Source organism: Maniola jurtina, chromosome 6 (assembly GCF_905333055.1).
Source record: "Maniola jurtina chromosome 6, ilManJurt1.1, whole genome shotgun sequence".
NCBI classification, from domain to species: domain Eukaryota; kingdom Metazoa; phylum Arthropoda; class Insecta; order Lepidoptera; family Nymphalidae; genus Maniola; species Maniola jurtina.
Window position 1 is genome coordinate 11,053,781 of NC_060034.1, and position 21,508 is coordinate 11,075,288.

The window sequence follows — 21,508 nt, forward strand, 5'->3', positions numbered from 1 at the left end:
CCGCAACTACGTGCGTATAGACTCGGTAAATTCCATACAAATAACAGATTCTAACGGTCGCCGTCGACCGAGTTGCCGGGCAACTAATCGACCGTGCGTATAGGCTCTAATAAGGATTTAATTCACAAGCCCGACTGAGATCTGTTTTTGCACAATGCGCAGCCGTCAGTATACGCCACGTATTCAGACTAGACTACTTGTGTTGCGCACACTTTTATCACTGAAATTAGAACCTTAGCAAAAGTCTTTTTAAAAGTTTTAAACTCACATCGCTGTCTTATGGTCATTTTCCTACATACTTTTATAGCTACCTTATCTTCTCATTGTCTACTTCTACAGCACTATTTATTTTAGCTGCGTCTGCTAGGCCAAGTGCAAAGAAGATGCAAAAGAGTACCTACTCGTAAATGCATTGAACTTTAATTGAGATACATGCGACATAAGCTTTTACGACATTCTAAAACACTTAAGAAAAGTGCTCGTAACGGGTACTATTTTTTAAATAACGTTTAAGGTATAAAATTACAATATGCTACATGCTATTGCTCCTTTGAACGTTAAGGGCGCTCCGGCTGATATCAAAGGGTAACGGAGTCCCGGTAACAGATGTTGTTACGTCAGGTTAAACGATACTTCCATGTAGCAACGACCTATGGAATATTTAATGTGCAATACGTGATATATGGTCCTTATAGACAGTTTATGCCAACATTAAAGCAATTACCCAAGAACTAGCTTTTTCCCGCAACATCGTCCGCGTGGATTTAGGTTCTTTATTTAGACATCCTATTGGAACTGCTGCAAATCTTTTATTAGTGGAGATCTAAATAATTAACCTACTTGTAAAATCCAAACTTTCTAGAACCAGGGGTGTGAGCTGTATGTTGATTTTAATTAAGTCAACTTTTCCTTTTCTATAGAATTACTAGCCTTTTTCCCCGCGATTTAATTTGCTTAATTTATAGTCAAGGGCGCAGTATCTACAAAAGATAGTGTAGATATCTATCAGTGAAATAATTTTCAGAATCGGATCATTTAGTTCAGGAGATTACCCTCAAAATCCAAATTTACAAAACCTTTTGATAATATTAATAACATCAGAAGTAATAAACAGTTACAGACAGTAACTAAACTCAAACAGAGACAGAGACAAACAGAGAGAGAGAGAGACTCAGACAGTAACTAAAGTCAGTAAAGAAACTTGTGCTTTACCTATGAGTACATATATGGAGAGTAAGTTAAAAAAGCCCCTCAAACAAACAACAGAAATTGCAGCTCATAATAATATCCTTATTTAAAAATCACAACCGGCACATCTTCGTATCAAAGGAAGCCCCACACCATTCCCCTATTCTTGACACCCTCACGGGTAGTATTTTACTCAACAACCTATCACGCGTCATAAATCAAACATTGTTATTCTAGGTTCAGTATTTAAAGTGGGGAAGTCATCTATTTATGCATCGGCTTCGTGATACTGCAAGATTTTGGCCGTAAGTTTTTGTTCCAGTCACGTTCGACCCGTGATAAACGTGTTGGGGGGTGACGATTTGCATAATTTCGAAACGATGACGTGATGATGAATGATTGACAGAGATTGTATAAGAAGACGTCAACTTTTCTGAAGACTTGGGGCAATAAAATATGAATGGTAAATATATTCTTGAGGAGGGTGTTGATTGCTGTGGCCTAGTTTCGACAGCGTAAATAAAGTTATCATGGTTGTTAAAAGTTTGGACCAAGTTATTAATGACTTGGTTCAAAGTTGTGGTACTGTTGGTTGTTTACTTTTCCTGTTGTGATCAATGATAGTCTTGAACAATTTGTCGATATAAGATATTATGGTAGGTATAACATCTTACATAAATCCGTGTACATACTGGTAGAATTGTTGAGAATTAGGTAACTTATAAGCAAGTTCGTGGGAAATACAGACTGAGCAAAGGTCTCATTCAGATTTTTTGTAACGAAGAAATCAAAATTTTCGAGGACTAAAAAAATGATAGAAACTTACGATAAAATGGATCAATTAATTATAAAAGAACGCGGAAGGCATGCCAGAGGCTATTATGATCAATACAGAGCACGAAAGTGTATTAATCCAATTAGGTGAAACCGTTTTTCGTGTTTAGAAAGTAGAAGTGCTTTATTTTCATCAGCACGAAATCGTTTGGCTCACAGTTTTGATCCAAGTTTATTATGATCATTATCGGACAGTTTTTTTAAATAAGTATGTTTAAGAACTTACTAGACCTTCAAAATTCATTACTTTACAAGGACTATGATCAGAACTACTGCGATCGTTATTCTGAAATTCAAACTATTTCCATTGTGCTTCAACCAAAGTTGGGCCAAAAGTTGGGTCTTTGTGTGGCAAAGTTTGTAATTTTCATCTCTTGAGCTTACTAAGTTACTAATACGGCTTTTTTGATGTTAAAGCTCTTAGATTAGCGAGTCTAACTTTCTTTACTTAATCATGATTATTATTGGAGTTAGCAGTTCTTCACACTAATATTATAAAGGAGAAAGTTTGTATGTGTGTGTGTGTGTGTGTGTGTGTGTGTGTGTGTGTGTGTGTGTGTGTGTGTGTGTGTGTGTGTGTGTGTGTGTGTGTGTGTGTGTGTGTGTGTGTGTGTGTGTGTGTGTGTGTGTGTGTGTGTGTGTGTGTGTGTGTGTGTGTGTGTGTGTGTGTGTGTGTGTGTGTGTATGTTTGTTACTCCTTCACGCAAAAACTACTGGACGGATTGGGCTGAAATTTAGAATGGAGATAGATTATACCCTGGATTAGCACATAGGCTACTTTTTATCCCGGAAAATCAAAGAGTTCCCACGGGAATTTTAAAAAACCTACATCCACGCGAATGAAGTCGCGGGTATCAGCTAGTTGAATATAAATGTTTTAGGTTCTATTCCATATTTATTAGAAAATCATAAAACATGTCGTAGCTTTTTTTAAAAGATGTGGTTATAATTTACTGTGACATTAGACTGTAAAACAACCTGTGGTTAATCATTTTAACAAGTTTTGTTTTCGTTAGTTACGTATATTTTGTTATCTTGTTAAGTAAACGTCTTTACTGACAAGATGTAAACGCACACAATATGTCCGACCTCCTAATCCGGCTTATTCTCCATAGTTAGGGCTACAGGCTCAGATTTTCACACGGCGACCGTCTTCGGTTTGAATAGTTCGTGATTTCAGACCGTTGACGTTTACATTGCTTTATTCGCATTATTAGGCAACTTGGAGAAACTTTTGGCTAAAATTAATTATTATTAATCAATATCTATCTTTATCTTAATGTTATTTACCTACTTTATCAACGTCAAATATTTAATAGTTTTTTTAACAAACGTTTTTTAATGTCTGTTTTTTAGGTTCTCTCTATGACGTAGATCTCCACTCAGAAAGGATTCAAAAAATTCTAACGGATCTGAAACAAAAGCCAAGTCTCAGTAAAAACTAAGTTTGGAAATCAAAATGACTAAATTAGTACTTGTAGAACATGATTCTTTGGTACAGACAATAAAACCGAACAAGAGAAAGCAAACGATACCGTGCAAACTTTTCATAATGATTCGGTATCCGGTAAAAAATAAGGGATTCAAGCTACGGTGGAAATTACCCCACTTTGATTATAAAGAATTTAAAGAGTCGTTTGAAAGTAACAAAGAATAGACATGAAAGAGCTTCCGAATCAAAACAATGCAGCTCATGGGGAGCCTTGACTTCCGGCACCTAATGTCAGTGAGGGAGAGAATCGATCCACTCGCCCGATTATACCTACTAGGGTGGATGAAAACTTCTTTATGGTGCAGAAGCTAGATTAACTGAAGTTCGTCACAATTATATGATACAACGATGAATGCGTCAGGTAGGGACAAGTCATAGATAGGCTGTGTATACGAAGCTAAGAAGCGATTGAAATTATTAGGGTTGATGTGAATGATCTTTTCACCAACTTAGGGTTGGAATTAAAATATTAAGAATCATCTTCTTCTACATTCTAATTTTAGTAATATTTAGTTGTAGTGTTTATGTACGCTTACCCACAGCACTTACAGTGCGTAACAAACGATTGTTCCAAAGTACCTACATCTGTCATGGAAATATAACAGTTAGTCACGGAACCGCCGTTTTAATGCTAATACCTTTCACTGGCGACGAGGATTTAAATTCGTATTTTTTTGGATATTTACAGTATCTAGTGTAAAACAAGTGTAAATAATAAATGAATAATGTCGCGGGCGTTCGGGAAAATAAGCGAATACAATTTAAAATCGGGCAATTGGACCCTATATGTGGAGAGGTTAGAAATGTATTTCAAAGTGAACGCGATTGACAAAGATTTGTGGTTACCCATGCTGATAGCAGGAATAGGTGACGAGACGTACGAATTATTGAGCAGTTTGGCGAGTCCCAAGAAACCGGCAGAATTAACATATGATAATGCAGTGTCATTGTTACGTAATCATCTGCAACCTAAACCGTCCGTAATGGCGGAACGCTACCGGTTTAGACAACGAAGACAAGGAGCCAACGAAAATGTATCACAGTATGTCTCGGAACTCAAAAAACTAGCAAAATACTGTGACTTTGGTGGAAACCTAGAAGAGAATCTTCGCGACCAATTGGTTTGCGGGTTAAAATGCGACATGACACGTCAACGACTGTTCGCCAAAGATAATTTAAGCTACGCGGGAGCAGTGAGGTTAGCGACGGCGTGGGAGGCGGCGGAGCGGGACGCGGCGGCGATGGATCCGGCAGGCGGAGCGGCGGCGGCGGCGGCCGCCGAGGCGCCCAGCACCAGCGGCACGGGTGCGGGTGCGGTGCATGCGCTGAGTTCAGCGGGGGGCCGCGGCCGGGCGCGCGGATCATCGCAGCCAGGCCCGGGGCGGGAGCCAGGGCGTTGCGACGCCTGTGGATCCAGAGACCACAGGAAGGAAGGGTGCCGATTTCGTCATTTCGTCTGCAGCCGGTGTTCTGGCCTCGGGCACCTGAGACGCGTATGTCCCCAGCGGAGAGGTCAAAGTACAGTACGAGGGCGAGGGCGACGCGGGGTTAACCATGTAGCCGCTTCGCAAACCGCGGAGTCGGAAGAAAATAGCCCGTCGGAGCTGGAAGAGGAGCTGAATCAGTTATCATTGAACAGTTACAGACCGGTGAGCATACCAATGTGTATTGATGGTGTTAAAATTGACATGGAAGTGGATACAGGTTCGGCGGTGACATGTATTAGTGAAGCTACCTATTTTAAAAAATTTTCAAAGAGACCATTAGAAAAATGTCAATTAATACTTAAGTTTTACGATGGTAGTAAGATTAAGCCCTTAGGGATGATAAAACCGACAGTGAACTATCGAGGCACTAGTAAGAATTTAGAACTGTACGTAATAGGCGGCGGCACAACATCTCTGTTGGGTCGTCATTGGTTGGCCGAAATGAATATAAAAATTCCGTCATTGAGAGTCGAGCCTAATTTTAATTGTAATTTAGAAGAACCTGCCTCTGATAGCTTAAAATCGTTACTCGACAGACATGAGGAGTTGTTCAGCGCGGGGTTGGGGCGGTTCACAGGCGGGCGCGCCACGCTGCGGCTGCGCGCCGGCGCCGCGCCCGTGTTCTGTCGCGCGCGGCGCCTGCCCTACGCGCTCCGCGGCCCCGTGGACGCGGAGCTGGACGCCATGCTGCGCGAGGGCATCATCGAACCCGTCGACACTTCGGACTGGGCGACGCCGCTCGTACCGGTGCGTAAGGCGGACGGAGGACTCCGGATTTGTGCTGACTACAAGGTAACTTTAAACCCTGTCTTACTGGTCGATAGATATCCTTTGCCGAAGATCGACGATTTACTGGTCAATCTAAATGGGGCTCAGATTTTTTCTAAAATAGATTTGTCGCAAGCATACAATCAAATAGAATTAGATGACTCGAAGGCACTCACCGTTATCAACACCCATCGGGGTCTGTTTAAATATAATAGGTTAGTTTTCGGTTTAGCGTCGAGTCCAGGGATATTTCAGCGCATTATGTCGACGTTACTGAAAGGTATACCGGGAGTGGAAATATTTTTAGATGATATCATCATCGGAACTAAGGGTGACCAAAAACAACATTTAAAAATATTAGAGGAAGTATTACACAGATTGAAATTAAATGGCATGAAGCTTAAAAGAAATAAATGCCACTTTATGCTAAAAGAAGTCAAGTACCTGGGTTATATTATATCGAGCGAGGGAGTAAAGGTGGATGAAGACAAGGTGGCTGCGGTTTTGAAGATTCCCCGTCCCAGGGATGTGCCCCAACTACGCTCGTTCCTAGGGTTGATAAATTTTTATGCTAAATTTGTAAAGAACGTTAGTAGTGTGTTAGCACCCTTATATGAATTGTTAAAAAAGGGCGTGGGTTGGAAGTGGAGCGCGGAATGTGAACGGGCATTCGTAAAGATAAAAGATATTTTGACGAGTGCACCGGTGCTAGCTCATTATGACACAAATAAGCCGTTGGTGTTGACGTGCGACGCGAGCGCGGTAGGTATAGGCGGAGTGCTGACTCAGGCGGCGCCGGACGGTAGCGAGCGAGCGGTCGTGTATGTTTCGCGCGCGTTAACTTGCAGCGAAAAACATTATTCACAGATTGATAAAGAAGCGTTAGCGATAGTTTATTGTTTAAAAAAATTACACCAATACCTTTATGGTAGACGTTTTACTCTGCGCACCGACCATAAGCCATTGGTGTCCATTTTTGGGCCTAAATATGGTGTACCGGCGATGGCAGCGAGCCGTTTGCAACGTTGGGCGATAATATTATCTGCATATACGTACGATATTGAATATGTGAATACGAGAGATAACGGAGCCGACGGCCTTTCTCGATTGGTCGCGCCAGCGGTGAATGAGGAGTCTTGTGACGTTCCGGAACAGTCTTATTTACATTTCGCACAAGATGCATTGTTACTCGATTATAATATGATTAAAAATCAGACGATGCGTGACCCGTTGTTAAGCAGAGTCTTGTGTTATATTAGGGACGGTTGGCCTGGGGAGAGTGAAATAAGAGAGATGCAGCCTTATTATAACCGGAAAAAGGAACTGTATGAGGAATTAGGGTGTGTTATGTGGGGGTACCGCGTAGTCATTCCGGAGGGTTGTCGGTCTAGGGTGTTAGCGGAACTGCACGAAGCGCACATGGGCATCGTAAAAACGAAGGCGATGGCCCGCAGCTACGTGTGGTGGCCCGGCGTGGACGAGGCGGTGGAGGCGGCGTGCCGCGCGTGCGGCGTGTGCGCGCGCGAGGCGGACGCGCCGCCGCACCACGCCGTAGCGTCGTGGCCATGGCCCGGCAAACCATGGACACGCATCCATATCGATTTTTTAGGACCTCTATTCCATAAACTTTATTTAATAGTGGTCGATGCCCACACTAAATGGATTGAGGTATTTCCAGTTCCTAGTACAGCAGCGTGCCATACTATCGATAAATTGAAAGAATTATTTGGGAGATTTGGGCTGGTTAGGCAGCTGGTGTCCGATAATGGACCGCCTTATCAGTCCAAAGAAGTGGCGGATTTCCTAAAAAACCATGGAATAGAACATATATTTTCCGCTCCGTACCACCCGGCATCCAACGGTGCCGCCGAAAATGCAGTACGAACTATCAAAAAGGCTATTAAAAAAGCGGTCGGGCAAAATATGAATGTGATGTCCTTTGTAAACACTTTCCTTTTACACTACAGGAATACAGAACATTGTACCACGGGAGTTAGTCCCGCATCGTTAATGTTAGGTCGAAGGTTAAGAACTAAGTTAGATATAATTAGGCCAGATAAGGAAAATAGAGTGAGGGAAAGGCAGGAGAAACAAAAAGAGTCGCGGGGTGGTGTGGAACGCACTTTAGAACCGGGCGAGGAAGTATGGTTGCGACAATATGCGGGCCAGCAAAAATGGGTTCCAGGAAGAGTATCGCTAAAGCTAGGCACAACTGATTATCGAGTGGTAGACGATATCGGCAAAGAATCTCATAGACATATTGACCAGTTAAGACGTAGGGTGAGCAGCCAAATACGGAGTTCTTCGGAGCCATCGCATACCGTGGACGAGGCGGAGGGCGCCGTCCCCGTCCCAGGTGTGGAGGAGGCGGTGGCCGACACGTCTGCACTCTCGAGACGAGGTTCCTTGGCTGTCACTGGCGAAGCCCAGCCAGTTTCAGAAAACGACAGCGAAGGTCCAAGACTTGCGGTAACAGTCCCACCACCAATTGAACCTTCTCGGTCTCGTCCTATACGACAATGTCGTTTAAAGAATAAGCCATTGTTAAATACTAGTTAAGTAGGAATACTTTAGGAATACTTTCGTATAGTTAGTAGATACTTAAGATCGTTTTATTAGTTAAAGAGGTGTGTAATTATTATAAACATACTGTATCAGTTAGCTTATAAGTTTTCACTATTAGTTTAGCTTTTAAGTTTTCAATTTTAGATTTGTAACTATTGTTTTATATAAAGGATTAGGGTAGAGGTGTGTAGTGTTTATGTACGCTTACCCACAGCACTTACAGTGCGTAACAAACGATTGTTCCAAAGTACCTACATCTGTCATGGAAATATAACAGTTAGTCACGGAACCGCCGTTTTAATGCTAATACCTTTCATTAGTGTTTAATTTCAACAATAAGAACTAACTAACTTTGCTGTAGGTACAATCGGGATGAGATTTGTAAGCTCTGAATGTCAGTGGTATACGATAGAGATGTTATGGATACCGTAACGCAGTTATTTGTAGGAAATTGAGCTAACCTACAAATTAAACGTGCAGTGATAAGCCAATTGACCTGCTTCTTTATACTTACCTATATAAATAAGTACTAGAAACTACTTCGTCCGTGTAGCTATAGATTTTTAAAATTTCCCTGGGTTCTCTTTGATTTCAGGGATAAAAAGTGGCTTATGTCACTCTCCGGGTAAAAATCTGTTGCTCCGTTGCGCGTGTGATCAAAGGACAAAGCAACACTAAGTTTTTAATTATTTATATATTGTTACATTTCTCTTTAGTACCTACTGTATGTTTTTTTTCTTTTAGTTCATTCACTCTATCTACGCACTGTTTTATCACTCTGTACCGATTACCAAAGGTTAACTGGAAGAGAACACGTTAGGTATTAAATTCGCCTATGTTATTCTTTTTTTTTTATGTAACTTACAATAGGTTTGTGAGAAAAAAGCATATTGCATGGTGTACAGGCTTCTCCAATAAGCTACATCGTACGCGTCGTGAGTCGTAGACATCTCTAGAGCACTCTAGACACAATGGGCGTGAGCTAGACGACTTAACGACGTAACCGTCTTATTTTAATGGAATGACTTTATGCTTACGTGAAAAGGTTTTGTAATTATTGTTCAAAAATAATAAGTTTGGAGTCTCAAAAGCCTGAACCTTCGTAATTCATAACTAAAGGTAGCCGCAAAGAAGTTCCTCGATTTGCGACTGCTAAGTTATTTTCAGTCTAGTAGAAATAGACTGAAAATAACTTTTACAAGATCCATGTTTGGTCTTTTGCTAATCCAAAATGGATCAACAAAAGAATCTAACATGGTTCGGAATGTGCCTCCTTGAAAGTAGAAAAAAGCTGTCTTTAGTGGAGACCTGACCAAGCTTGAGGCTCAGCTAAAGTTGACCGCACGTCGCGATGTACCTATTAGTATTGGATACAAGTGTTATAAAAGCCGAGCTATGAATTGTCGTGTCCGTCTGAAAAACCGTGCATTAAGACGTGTGTAAAATGATGGTGAAAGTGTATCTATTTAAGAAGTTTTGGTTGGACTATAGCTGGTTAAAAGGAATGTTCTACAAACATGAATAATATGTACATCTAAGTATATAGTATTGTATAAGCTAAGCTCCATGGTTCGGCCTGAAAGCCTCGAGATCTCCAATATAAAAAGTCAGGACTAAGTCAATTCAAGTGGGGCAAGTGGCGTCAATCCAATCAAAGTGAGGACCTTTTTCTTATAAGGTGAAAATAGACTTCATTTTATCTTATTTTTATTGGAAAATTGTATAAGAGAAAGGGAAAGTTGGTAGTACATTGAGTATGTACATGCCTACGATTCGCTTGGTTTCCTTAAGACATGATACTAAAGAACTCTTTAGATTGTAGAATTCATAGTATGGTGCTCAATATTTTCTCTCAGCTATAGTTAAAGGCATCTAATTATAGCGGCTTAGTAACATCACGCTCCATTAAACTTATCTCCCAACAAATCACTATTCCCTACTTTCACACGACCACTAAACTAATACGCACACATGTGCCGTCAATTAAAGTAAAGGGGAAGATAAATATCTCCCATTTTGTCTTAATTCAATATGTACCTACCCACAGACCACAGTGCATTTTGTCAATGTATAAATTACTATATGATGGCCGCAACATTTAGGTTTATAAAAATACCGTGGAAACTCTGATTTATCAGAATAGAAAAAATCACATCCATCCTTTGCTCTTTTATGACGTGATTGAAGGATAAGCCAAAAAACTAACAAACTTTCGCATTTATGCGTATTGTGTAGGGAAGAATTTTCATTAATTTTTCAATTATTTTTGTTTGATAGAGACGTTTTGACTTTTAATAAGGTATAAAAATTTACCTCACTTATTCTAACGTTATATAGTTGGATTGCAATAATAAAACGTTCACAGTACACGTTCTTACTCATACATTATAGTAATAGGTACCTAATATGTAAGTAGGTATGCAGAAACGGCTAAGGAAAAATGTAGGAAGTTATTTAAGGGAGAAATATAGCTCTGAGCAATAAACTAAGCACAGAAAATGGTGTTTTTGTTTTTGTTAGATTCGAGAAGTTATGTTGTCTAGCAAAAATAACGAACTTAGCAAGCAGACAGAGGAAAAACATTTGTTTTTGTAATAAACTGTCGCGCCCGCCTTAGTTTAGCCCGCCGTCGTAGCATTAGGGGTGAAAAAATCGAGTTTCTTTAATTAGTTAGACTGTGAAAATTAGATCCTAGAGATCTGAGAATCACTATTTCTAGTAAACACTAATTTTAATAAACGAATGTTTATGGATAAATTCAAGCATTGTGTACGAAGAAAAAAACAATCTTCTTCTTTTAAATTTTTATATAATGCCAGAAAAAGAATAAAACATGTGTCATACACCAGCTGTTCGTTCTACCTTTTACGTTCACTGGAATAACGCTATCATTATTATAGAAAATCTTTAAACGACACTGAAAAAATAAATGCTGCTCTGCACGCATTTGACTAGGCTTTAAAAGTATAATGAACTTAAATAAAAATGAAACGCTTTTAGAACATCCGAGTAGGTACAAGTATATGGAGAGTAATCCAGCCAAGTTGCCAAGTAAACGTCTCTACCAATTAGACTATCATAATTAATAGATTCAATTATACGATTTCGACAATCGCCCGTATTAATCAATCCCAATCCCACTCCAGAGGAAGTTCCTGAATAGCATATTATGCAAATCGCCGCAGCTCCACAACGAATATATCCGTCTATTTCAGCCTCTACTAAATGGTACAATTTATGTGTGCAGAGCTATGGAAATTCACGCTATGTGTACAACTTAACAGTTACCATAGGAAAATATCGTATGTGTCATGAGATTATGGTTGACATTAGCTTTCTGTGAAGCCATGTGTTACTTAGCACTAGAGTGTACTTCAAACGAGACAGCGCGTCTGCTCTTGGTCAGCTACTTAGTCTAAACCCCTTTTATATGTTTCTGCTCGCACTTCATGGTTGCTACTATGTTGCTGACTTATTGGTTTAGTCTAGAATAGCTTATTCTAATCACGCGATTCCCTTCGGGAACTCATGCGATTTTCTTCCGGATTATAAGGAAATTATCTGTGAGAAGTTTCTTCATATTATATTTATCCATACTAATATTATAAATGCGAAAGTGTGGCTGTCTGTCTGTCTGTCTATCTGTCTGTCTATCTGCTACCTTTTCACGGCCCAACAGTTTAGCCGATTCTGACGAAATTCGGTACAGGGTTTCCTTATATTCCGGGGACGGACATAGGACATAGGCTACTTTTATCCCGGAAAATCAAAGAGTTTCCACGGAATTCCTAAAGACTCATTCACTTTACCAATTTGTATGAGATTTGGTACCGAGGTAGCTTGTGTCCCTTTAATTGACATAGGCAATTTTTTATCCCGGAAAATCAAACAGTTCTCACGGGATCTTTAAAAACCTAAATCCACACGGACGAAGTCCCGGGCATCCTCTAGTTATTTAAATTTCGCAATAACGTTGGAATATTTTAAGACGACAATTGCAAAATAGTAGAGTAAATTGATACTAGTCAACTGATAAAAATCTCTGCTGGCCACGTGAGCGACGAGTGCTGTGACCATAAATTCAGATTGACACTAATCTCCCGTAGCCGGTAGCCATGCATTGCGCAGTCCAACAATATCTCACCTTTTTATAAATTTATAGATTACTAGATGATGTCCGCGACTCCGTCCGCGTGGATTTAGGTTTATTTAAAAACCCGCGTGGATTGAGGTTTAGATAAAAAGTAGCCTATGTCCGTCTCCGGGATATAAGCTAACCCTGTACGGTTGGGCCGTGATAAGGTAGCAGACAAACAGATATACACACTTTCGCATTTATAATATTAAGTATGGATCAATATCGAAACAATTAATGTGGGAGAAAAATATCCCCAGGCCCAACCAAAATTGCCACTTTTAAAGAAACCCCTAATATTAGGTACGGCTTATGGCTTTTTATGATGACAGGGATTTAGGCTAATTTGGGGTAAAACCGGTAGTGATTTTTCATATAAATAACCCACCCAATGTCTAAAATGACATCTATCAGAATTCCATCGAATAAAAAATCAGACTAAGTATAGTATTTTTTTTTCAACATTTATTTTTTGTTCAGGATCATGGTCACACACTGTCTGCCGCAAAATCGACAATATCCGCATCCGTATCCATCCGACCCCTACGGGCTATGTACCTCAATTACAGCTCTTGCGCAAAGTGCTCTTCAAAGACTTGGTGAGATACAACGTGCAACCGTAGCAGTTCGGCAAAACGTTACACTGAATAAGTGTTCAACGTTGCAATCATGATCAACCCAGCAAAACATACATTTAAAAAAAAACATGATCAACCCATTGCCGGCCCACTACTGAGCACGGGTCTCTTCTCAGAGAGAAAAGGTTTAGGCCATAGTCTGCCACGCTGGCCCATTGCGGATTGGCAGACTTCACACACCATTGAGAACATGGAGAAATCTCAGGCATGCAGGTCTCCTCACGATGTTTTCCTTCACCGTTAAAGCAAGTGATATTTAATGCTCAAACTTTATGATAACTATGTTATAAAGAAAGATATCTGTTTGCAGCGGCACATAGGTAGGCATTTTAGGCAACAATAGGGGAACTTATTACCCTTAAAAGGGAAGTTGAGTGATACAAAGAGGACAATATTGCCAAAGTTCTCACGTCCCGCAGTCTATTCGCATTTGGTGCCATTAATAACCTATTTGTGCAATTTCGCTTGAGAGCTTATGTCCTGTCCCGCCCTCGTGCTTGCAATAATGGCAGAACAAAATTGCTGCAATCGAGTCGGGTATCATCGAATTAGATCCCCTGTAGCTCTTGTCTGATACAGTGTCGAGAGCGCGTCCGCGGCGGCCTGCGCGGTTTTATTCAAAGGCGAAATGATTTGACACTCTCAATAACAAAAGGATGTTTGTGAAGTGATTTGCAAGCAACGATGAAGATCATAGAGTCTTCAGCAAACGGTCCGGATACGGACGATACTCGGATATCACTGGATGATACCATTTCCAAACAAAGGTAGGATTCATCTCTAAATCCATATCCATACTAATATTATAACAGTGTGTCTCTGTCCATCTGGCCCATCTGTTCTACCGAATTTGTCGAAGTAGGTTATAGGTAGGTACATGAAAAGAAAATATGCATCCCCGGGGCGGATATAGGCTACTTTCATTCCAGAAAATGAAAGATTTCTCCGGATTTTTTTAATTTTTTAATTTCGTGTAAAGATAGCTTGCTTTCCGGAGACCATTCTAGGCTACTTTTATCCCGAAAAATCAAAGAGCTCCCACGGAATCATTTAAAACCTAAATCACGGTAGGTACCTAGCAAGTTGCAATCGCGTTTGTCTGTGTGTGTGCGAGCTTTTTTCACAGTCATTTCCAGCATTTTACGAGCCCTAGCTCGTTATATTAAATTAGTGTAATGTAATTTTGCTATAACCTACCTATTAAATAATAATCGACTTATTTAAGTGATAATTTACAACCTTACGTCTTGTTTTCATTGTAAGTAGTGCGTGGTTAATAAAATGAACTAACAAGTTTCTTAGGGTGGTGAATAAAGAGACGTATCTAAAGTCCCCTTGATGAATAATTTAGTTTAAGAAACTGACAAGGTGTGAAGGTGGGATACGAAACCAATGACGCTGCGTATACCCCTCGCCCTACTTCCTGACGTATTTGTTACAATGTTATAAACACCGGGTCGTCCTAAATAACCGGGGTCGTTGACCGGTTGCCCCGTGGAACGCCTGTTGACAAGGGTGGAGGCCGATTAAGTTTAAAATGCAATAGAATGTGGATATCTCACGCGAGCCTGCTAATGAAAACGTGACCGAAACGTTTGTCCAGTTGACGTGCGGTAAACAGCGAGTGATGTAGCGATTTGTTACTTTTGTCACTTTGGTCAAGACTCAAGAGCGGTACCTATCTGTGTCGATTTACGTAGGGTAGGGTAGGGATATACTGAAACGTAGACGTAGTATGTAATGTAGCAATAATGACGAGCGAAGCTAATGTATTTGCGTGACCATTATGAGAGGTGATAGCAATGCTACTTAAACGAAGATTGTCTGTGTATCGAATCAGACTACTGATTCGCAAACTCAGTGACTAACACTGAATGATAGCCACCGAGTTGTAGAGGTAGTTTATAGATACAACTATTTAACTACATATACATATCGACACCTCCCACGTAAGTTGTTGTATCCCCAAAACTACAACTTTTCAGTAGAGCGTTTTAAAGATATAAATTGAAATTAAAGCTCCATTTTTCAATATATTTTTGTGAAATTCGGTATTTAGTTATAGTTTACAGTACTTTCACATATTCTGAAAGATAATTCATAGAAATACTTCACATTTCTGAGATTTTGTTCATACAACATTTTACGGCGTGTTTCATCTTTGTAAAATGTTGTATAAGATACTTACAACAAATTACGCTGGAAAAAACGGGTTGAGTGTCATCGTATGTGTTAAATACAACAGTGTACGTCGTACAAAATTAAAAAAAAAATGTAGTATGTGTAGTCCGATTCATCATTTCCAACCAATGGAAGTCCACTACTGGACATAAGTCTCTTGTAGGGACTTCTATATGCCACGGTCTTGCACCACCTGAATCCAGTAGCTCCTTGTGACTCGTTTGATGTCGTCTGTGCACCTAGTGGGAGTCTGTCAACGCTGCGCCTTACAGTGCGAGGTTCCAGCACCTTGGGACCTCAACGTCTATGGGTCCTTCGAATTATGTGCCCCGGCCATTTACACTTCAGCTTCGCAACCTATTTATGCCGGTTACTCTGATTTTCCTACCGATATCCACATTCCAGATTCGATCACGTAGAGAAACTTCAAATATAGCTCTCTAATTGCCCGCTTAGTGACTCTGAACTTTCTTATGAATTCCATTATAATATGTGACCATATTATCTCGGATCCATAATATGTCATCACTGGTAAAACGCACTGTTCGAAGACTAATTTAGTTTCCGTACACTGCCGCCGAGTCGGATTCGTTGGCTGACCTGTTTCTTGAAATTGCACTTACCTACCTGGTCCAGGTACCTGTTCCAGGCTCACACTTTTCTATAATTTCGAGTGCAGAGCCCTCAACGATTACTGGGTGGGCCGAGACATAAGAATTAGACACAATTTTCGTCTTACTCATGTTCATTTTCAGGCCCATCTGTTGTGAAACTTTGCAAAGGTCATTGAGCTGTAAATGTAGAAACTGGGAAACCTAATGAGGTTTCCCAGAGTTTCTGCCATAGTGACTATGTCATCGACAAATCGAAGGTGAATTTCTTTTGATGTTAATGTCAAGTTCATTCCAATCCAAGCTTAAACATAAGGACGTCTTCCAAAGCAGTGGTAAAGAGTTTCAGAGAATTACGTCTCTATGTGCACCCTGTCACTGCAATTGGACTGGCCTAGTCTGGTCCTATATGTCGACTGACATGGTGTTTTCGTACAGGATTCTATTTCAGCATTTGTATGAACAGGCAGTTGTTTCAGCATCTCAATAGCGACCTTAATACAGCCCCAGTTTCCACCAAATCAAAAACTTTCTCATAGTTTACAAACGCTTAGCAAAGTGGCAGATTATTATAATAGCCTTCAGTTATATTATGCATAACATGTCGCAGCTTATGAATGTGACCTATAGTGCTTAAGCTTTTTCAGAATCAAGCTTGTTAGGGATGCTGAAAGTCATCGAACTTATTATTGTGACGATTCATAATGACTTACGATAACAACAGCTTATAGACATGGCTTAGCAGCGAAATGAGTCTATGAATCTTCTTGAGTAATGTTTGTAACTTTGTAATTTCGTTATGCAATGAACTAGATTAATTTGAATATAAGATTCACTAACCTTTTGTGCCCACATTGCAACAAATAAACCATTACTTATTATTTATTACGGCATTATCGCCATGACGGGATTGAAAATCCCTTGGAAAAAGATTGGAAAATCGCTGAAAGACCTTAAGTACTGGTTTGCCACCCGCTTTCAGGAATTCTACTGTGATTCTGATATCACCGAGCGAATTTTTATCCTTGGGTTGTTTGAGAGCCATACTTATCTCGTATAAACTGGCATCTGGGATATCTTGGGTATAGTGTCCCGTCAATTTAGCTCTGGGATCTTTAGCCAAATCTTCAACAAGTCTTTGTATTGTATTGTGTTGTATTGTGTATAACTGTCCATAGAACTTCTCCACTTATTTCAAGAGCTCAAGTTTAGCTGAAATGAGGTGTTGTCAGTTTTTTGTCGTATCAGCATGCCCTGTTTAGCAGACAGATCTTTCGTGAATACTTTTGAGTTCCTCTTCCGCTCTATGGTATCTTTAAAACGAAATTAAAGATCCATAAGTCACGTGTTTGTACAATAGAGATCTGCCAGTAGGAAGGTGCATCTGCTGAAGACTACAGTAGAAGTCATTTCTGGCCTTTTTCTGGCCATGAGCTTTAAAATCATAAAAAATATTTGTTATTTTTGGACGATAGGCCGTAAAGAAATTGGACTGCACCACCTGGCAGGTTCTACCAACCTATTTATTGGAAAGGTAGGCTCTGAAATTATATATTGTAGTAATGATTTTTTTGTTAATTATATAGTAACCTAGTGGTATGATGAGCCGATTAGTTATTTTATTGACTATCATGAGTTTACGTCGCCATCAAACTAAATTTTAACATAGTTTTATTGTATACAATGTCGTATGTAAGAAAAAAAACAATGTCATAGCAACGTAAAATATAGCATGTAATCATACAACAAAATTTTGAGAAATAAATGCCGAAGTAAAATGTTGTATGTATCACTTAACACAAAATTTATTATAATTCTGCAACGTAAACGGTTGTATGTCATCATACAATACTGTTTTTGGGTGTCCTCAACGACGTAAATTGTTGTATGTAATCTATACAATAGTTTAGCTTGGCATCACTATTAAATTACTAAAATACGATAATGAAATAAAAAAATGTAAACACAACCGTGACATATCAGTGTCTTGAGTTACAAACATTTCATCTGAAGTCCGGCGTGATCTGTTGTATCTGTTACATACGAGGCGCAAACGTGCGACTTCACCCCACATAAAACGTTGTAAAGGTCAATATGATATTTTACGTCGTCCTCGTTTGAAACATACAACATTATACGCCTCATAAGTACTTTAAAAAACAACATTTTTAGGATTTTTTTTAATTGAACATATAAAATACATAAAAATAGACATTGTTATGTAAAAAACGCAAAATGGCAATTTTGTGGCTTACAACAACTTACGTGGGAGGTGTCGATATATAACTACAACTATATGTATAGATTTAACTACACTTAACTATTTATAGATATAACTCAATGTCAAAATATGAGCTCGGTGGCTCTGATTCAGTGTTAGACACTGAGTTAACGAATCACCCCCCAGCTCTGGTGTAGGTTAGAGACTATAAATAAGGTAACGACATTTTGAAAGGGTTCTCTTAACAATGTCGGTGTAACCAAATGCAAGTATTGTAAACATGACCGGCTACCGCGGTATCGACCACATGCCGTGTTGTGGAACAAAATATTGTGTTAATTGTTTACTGCAGACTTCATACTGCCGTGCACTCCATAAAGGCAACGGAATACTACACTTTTCGAGCATGTCTCTGATAGCTAGACATAGTTTTCCATTTTCCTGAAATCTAAACCGGTTTATTTTGGTTCAGTTTCATAAAAAGTACTACATACGTATCATTATTATCATCATCAACCTATCGCTGGTTTCACTGGCGAGTTTCCCTCAGAATGAATAGGGCTTGGCCATGGTCCACCACTCTCTCCAAGTGCGGATTGACAGACTTCTCAAACGTTTGAGAACATTATGGAGAACTAGGTGGAGAACTCTCAGGCTTGCAGGTTTCCTCACGATATTTTCCTTCACCGTACGCAAATTATATTAATTTGCTTAAATGGCACATAACTCCAAAATGTTGGAGGTGCTTTCCCGGGATCGAAACCCAGACCCCCCAATAGGCCAATGTCTGAACCACTAGGCTATCACCTATTTAGATGTAGGTATACTATTATGTATGATAGCATAGGAACATAAACCATCGCTTTTCAATTAATTACTATCCATAGTTCATTCCAGATCTATAACTAATACAAGTGTAAATTAAAAAATTATAACACCCCCGACAAGTGAAGGTTACAGTAACTAGAAAAGAGCTGATAACTTTCAAACGGCTGAACCGATTTTCTTGGATTACAGCTAAGAACACTCTCGATCAAGCCAAGCCACCTTTCAAACAAAAAAAAACTAAATTAAAATCGGTTCATTAGTTTAGGCGCTACGGTGCCACAGACAGATACACAGATACACAGACACACAGATACACAGATACACACGTCAAACTTATAACACCCCTCTTTTTGGGTCGGGGGTTAAAAATATGACTTGTAGACTTGTAGTAGGTAGATAGATGTACCTAGGTACGTCTTCATTACACAGTCGCTCAAGTCTGAATGTAACCACATAATATGGGACGTCTTGTAAACATGTGCGGTTTGTGTGGTAACAGCCACACACGGTGTCAGCTCTTGTGTAACAAGCATATGACATTGTATGAGTATCATCACAGATTGACCGTGGTGTAGAGTAGTCAATTAGTGAGAAAAGCGCATATCTCCAAGTCATCATCTATATTGTGGTCTAATTTTTTTTAAAGAATATTAGCCATGCTAATCATGACTAACACTCCCCTTTCCCCTCCAATTAAGCGTAAAGCTTGTGCCAGGAGAGGGTACGACAATAATGCAACGGGTGGGGTTTGAACCGCCGACCTTTCCGTGGAACTCAGTCCGCTCCTCAACCGTTGAGCTATCGAGGCTCTGCATGCATTCGAGGCTAATTCAGCCTTAACCTTCCTGTACCTTAAGTTGTTGGTCTCTGATACTATTATCACTAACATCTGATAGTAAAACTATGAGTCGAACAAATAGACACAAATATATGAAAGGTTTGAAGTTGTCCGTTTAGACTTCAAAAAGGCCCATCTCAGTCATGACAGATATACAGATCGCTTATTTTGTGGTAGGTACTGGTCATGGACCATCGATGTACTTGAACATGTGTATTATTTTGCTAGACTCGTCACATCGCATTTTGTTGTAGTTCATTTCTACATGCACATTTTTTAGTGTCTATATATTTCAGGCTTTTCTTTCATTTATTTCGATAGCAATGTTTACGTTTTCAAGATTAAATAAAATACCTAAGTTAGTTCTTAAAATTCAAAACATAGCCGAGCAATTTAGTGTGGTACACAACAAGTTTCTAATTAGTAAAATTTAAAGTAGAGTCTTTCGAGCTGCCATCACTAGTCGATATCAGCATCACTGCTACAGTTAACTGTAACCCTGTCCCACAATATAAATGCTTGGACAAATCACCTTTTTCGTATATTTTGTAAAAACTAATCATTCCTTCAAAGCTCGACTTCACTTTTAAGCCCGTATAGAGAACGATCCCCGTAACTGATTCCTTTATCCTTTTCTCTTGGCATAAAAGTACAAAAACTACGTTCAACGTAAAAAGTCACTTACTACAGACGCCCATTGATCACTGGGCGGGCGGCCAACAGGCTCCAACGAAAGCGAACGCTACGAACCGTCTACGCTAAACCACTCTAGTTTTACAACCATAATAACCCTGCTAGCTTACCCGAAATCTACTCTATGCTTCGTCAAATTAAGTTCAATTTTCACTACCCAATCTTTGGTACTTTAGTTCAATTGCTATTAGACACCGATAGTATATTTTATAACGTTACATCTACTCGTATATAGCAAGTATACGTCTGATAATATACTGGCGCTCAAAGATTAGTAAGATTTTAGATAGTGAAAGTGATTTATGTGGGCGAATTAAATATATTTCAAACTTTATCGTTGTGGCTAAGTTTGGAAGTTAGTTCTTATTTACGTGACTTTGCACGTTACAGACAATATTTTATGACCCTGTGATTCTTCTACCTGATCTTAGCCGAAAAATGTCTTAAATTATGATGGTAATAAATAATAACTTTTTGATAAGATAGTCTCGAAGTCTTATTTTCTTCATGATATTTAAGGGCCCTAACACACACAATACTTTTAGCGTCAACGATCAGCGTTTTGACGACTTTCTGCGTTTGATTGCAATATTTAAATCGCGCGTTTTAGCGATTGTTTCGATGGCGTGTTGTGTTTGGGCGGCTTGCGGTGTTTGATTGTTTGAATGTGGTGATGTCAAAATCGCACGTTTTAGTTTTGCTGCGACAGGAAACTGTATGTTATGTGCGGTGTGGAGCGATCAGTCGCGCCAAAAAGCTTTTTTTTGGCGATGCTATAAGCTCTAAGGAAAACTGTCCGTGTAAGAGACAGTATAAGTATTATATAGATATGAGTAGTCAATAACATTTCAGTGGATGATGTCAGGATAGCGAGTCTATAAGATAAATCAATCTTTAACGGTAGAAATCGTGTTGTAAATAAGTATTTTTTAGCTTTAACTCATTAAGAGATTACAGTGGCTGCGACTTGCGAGGCGCTCATCCAATCGCTTTGACTTTTTCAAATAAGTAGGTACAAAGTAAACGAAA

At 39.6% G+C, this 21,508-nt stretch overlaps 2 protein-coding genes across 11 annotated transcripts in view; both read left to right on the forward strand.

Moving 5' to 3' along the window:
- LOC123866334 (proton channel OtopLc-like) overlaps nt 1-21,508 on the forward strand; it is a 77,694-nt gene that overhangs the window by 19,221 nt on the left and 36,965 nt on the right. The window contains exon 1 of one of the 10 annotated variants that reach the window (XM_045907847.1): nt 13,672-13,874. The exons of the other annotated variants lie outside the window; for them this stretch is intronic. Coding sequence (XP_045763803.1) covers nt 13,792-13,874 — 83 coding nt within the window. The 5' untranslated portion in view covers nt 13,672-13,791. Of the gene's footprint in view, nt 1-13,671; nt 13,875-21,508 lie in introns of those variants that run through there. 10 annotated transcript variants of the gene reach the window in all.
- Nucleotides 4,036-5,570, forward strand: LOC123866353. Its single transcript, XM_045907872.1, has 2 exons — nt 4,036-5,163; nt 5,538-5,570. The coding sequence occupies exons 1-2, from the start codon at nt 4,240-4,242 to the stop codon at nt 5,541-5,543; spliced, it is 930 nt and encodes a 309-aa protein (XP_045763828.1). The 5' UTR covers nt 4,036-4,239; the 3' UTR covers nt 5,544-5,570.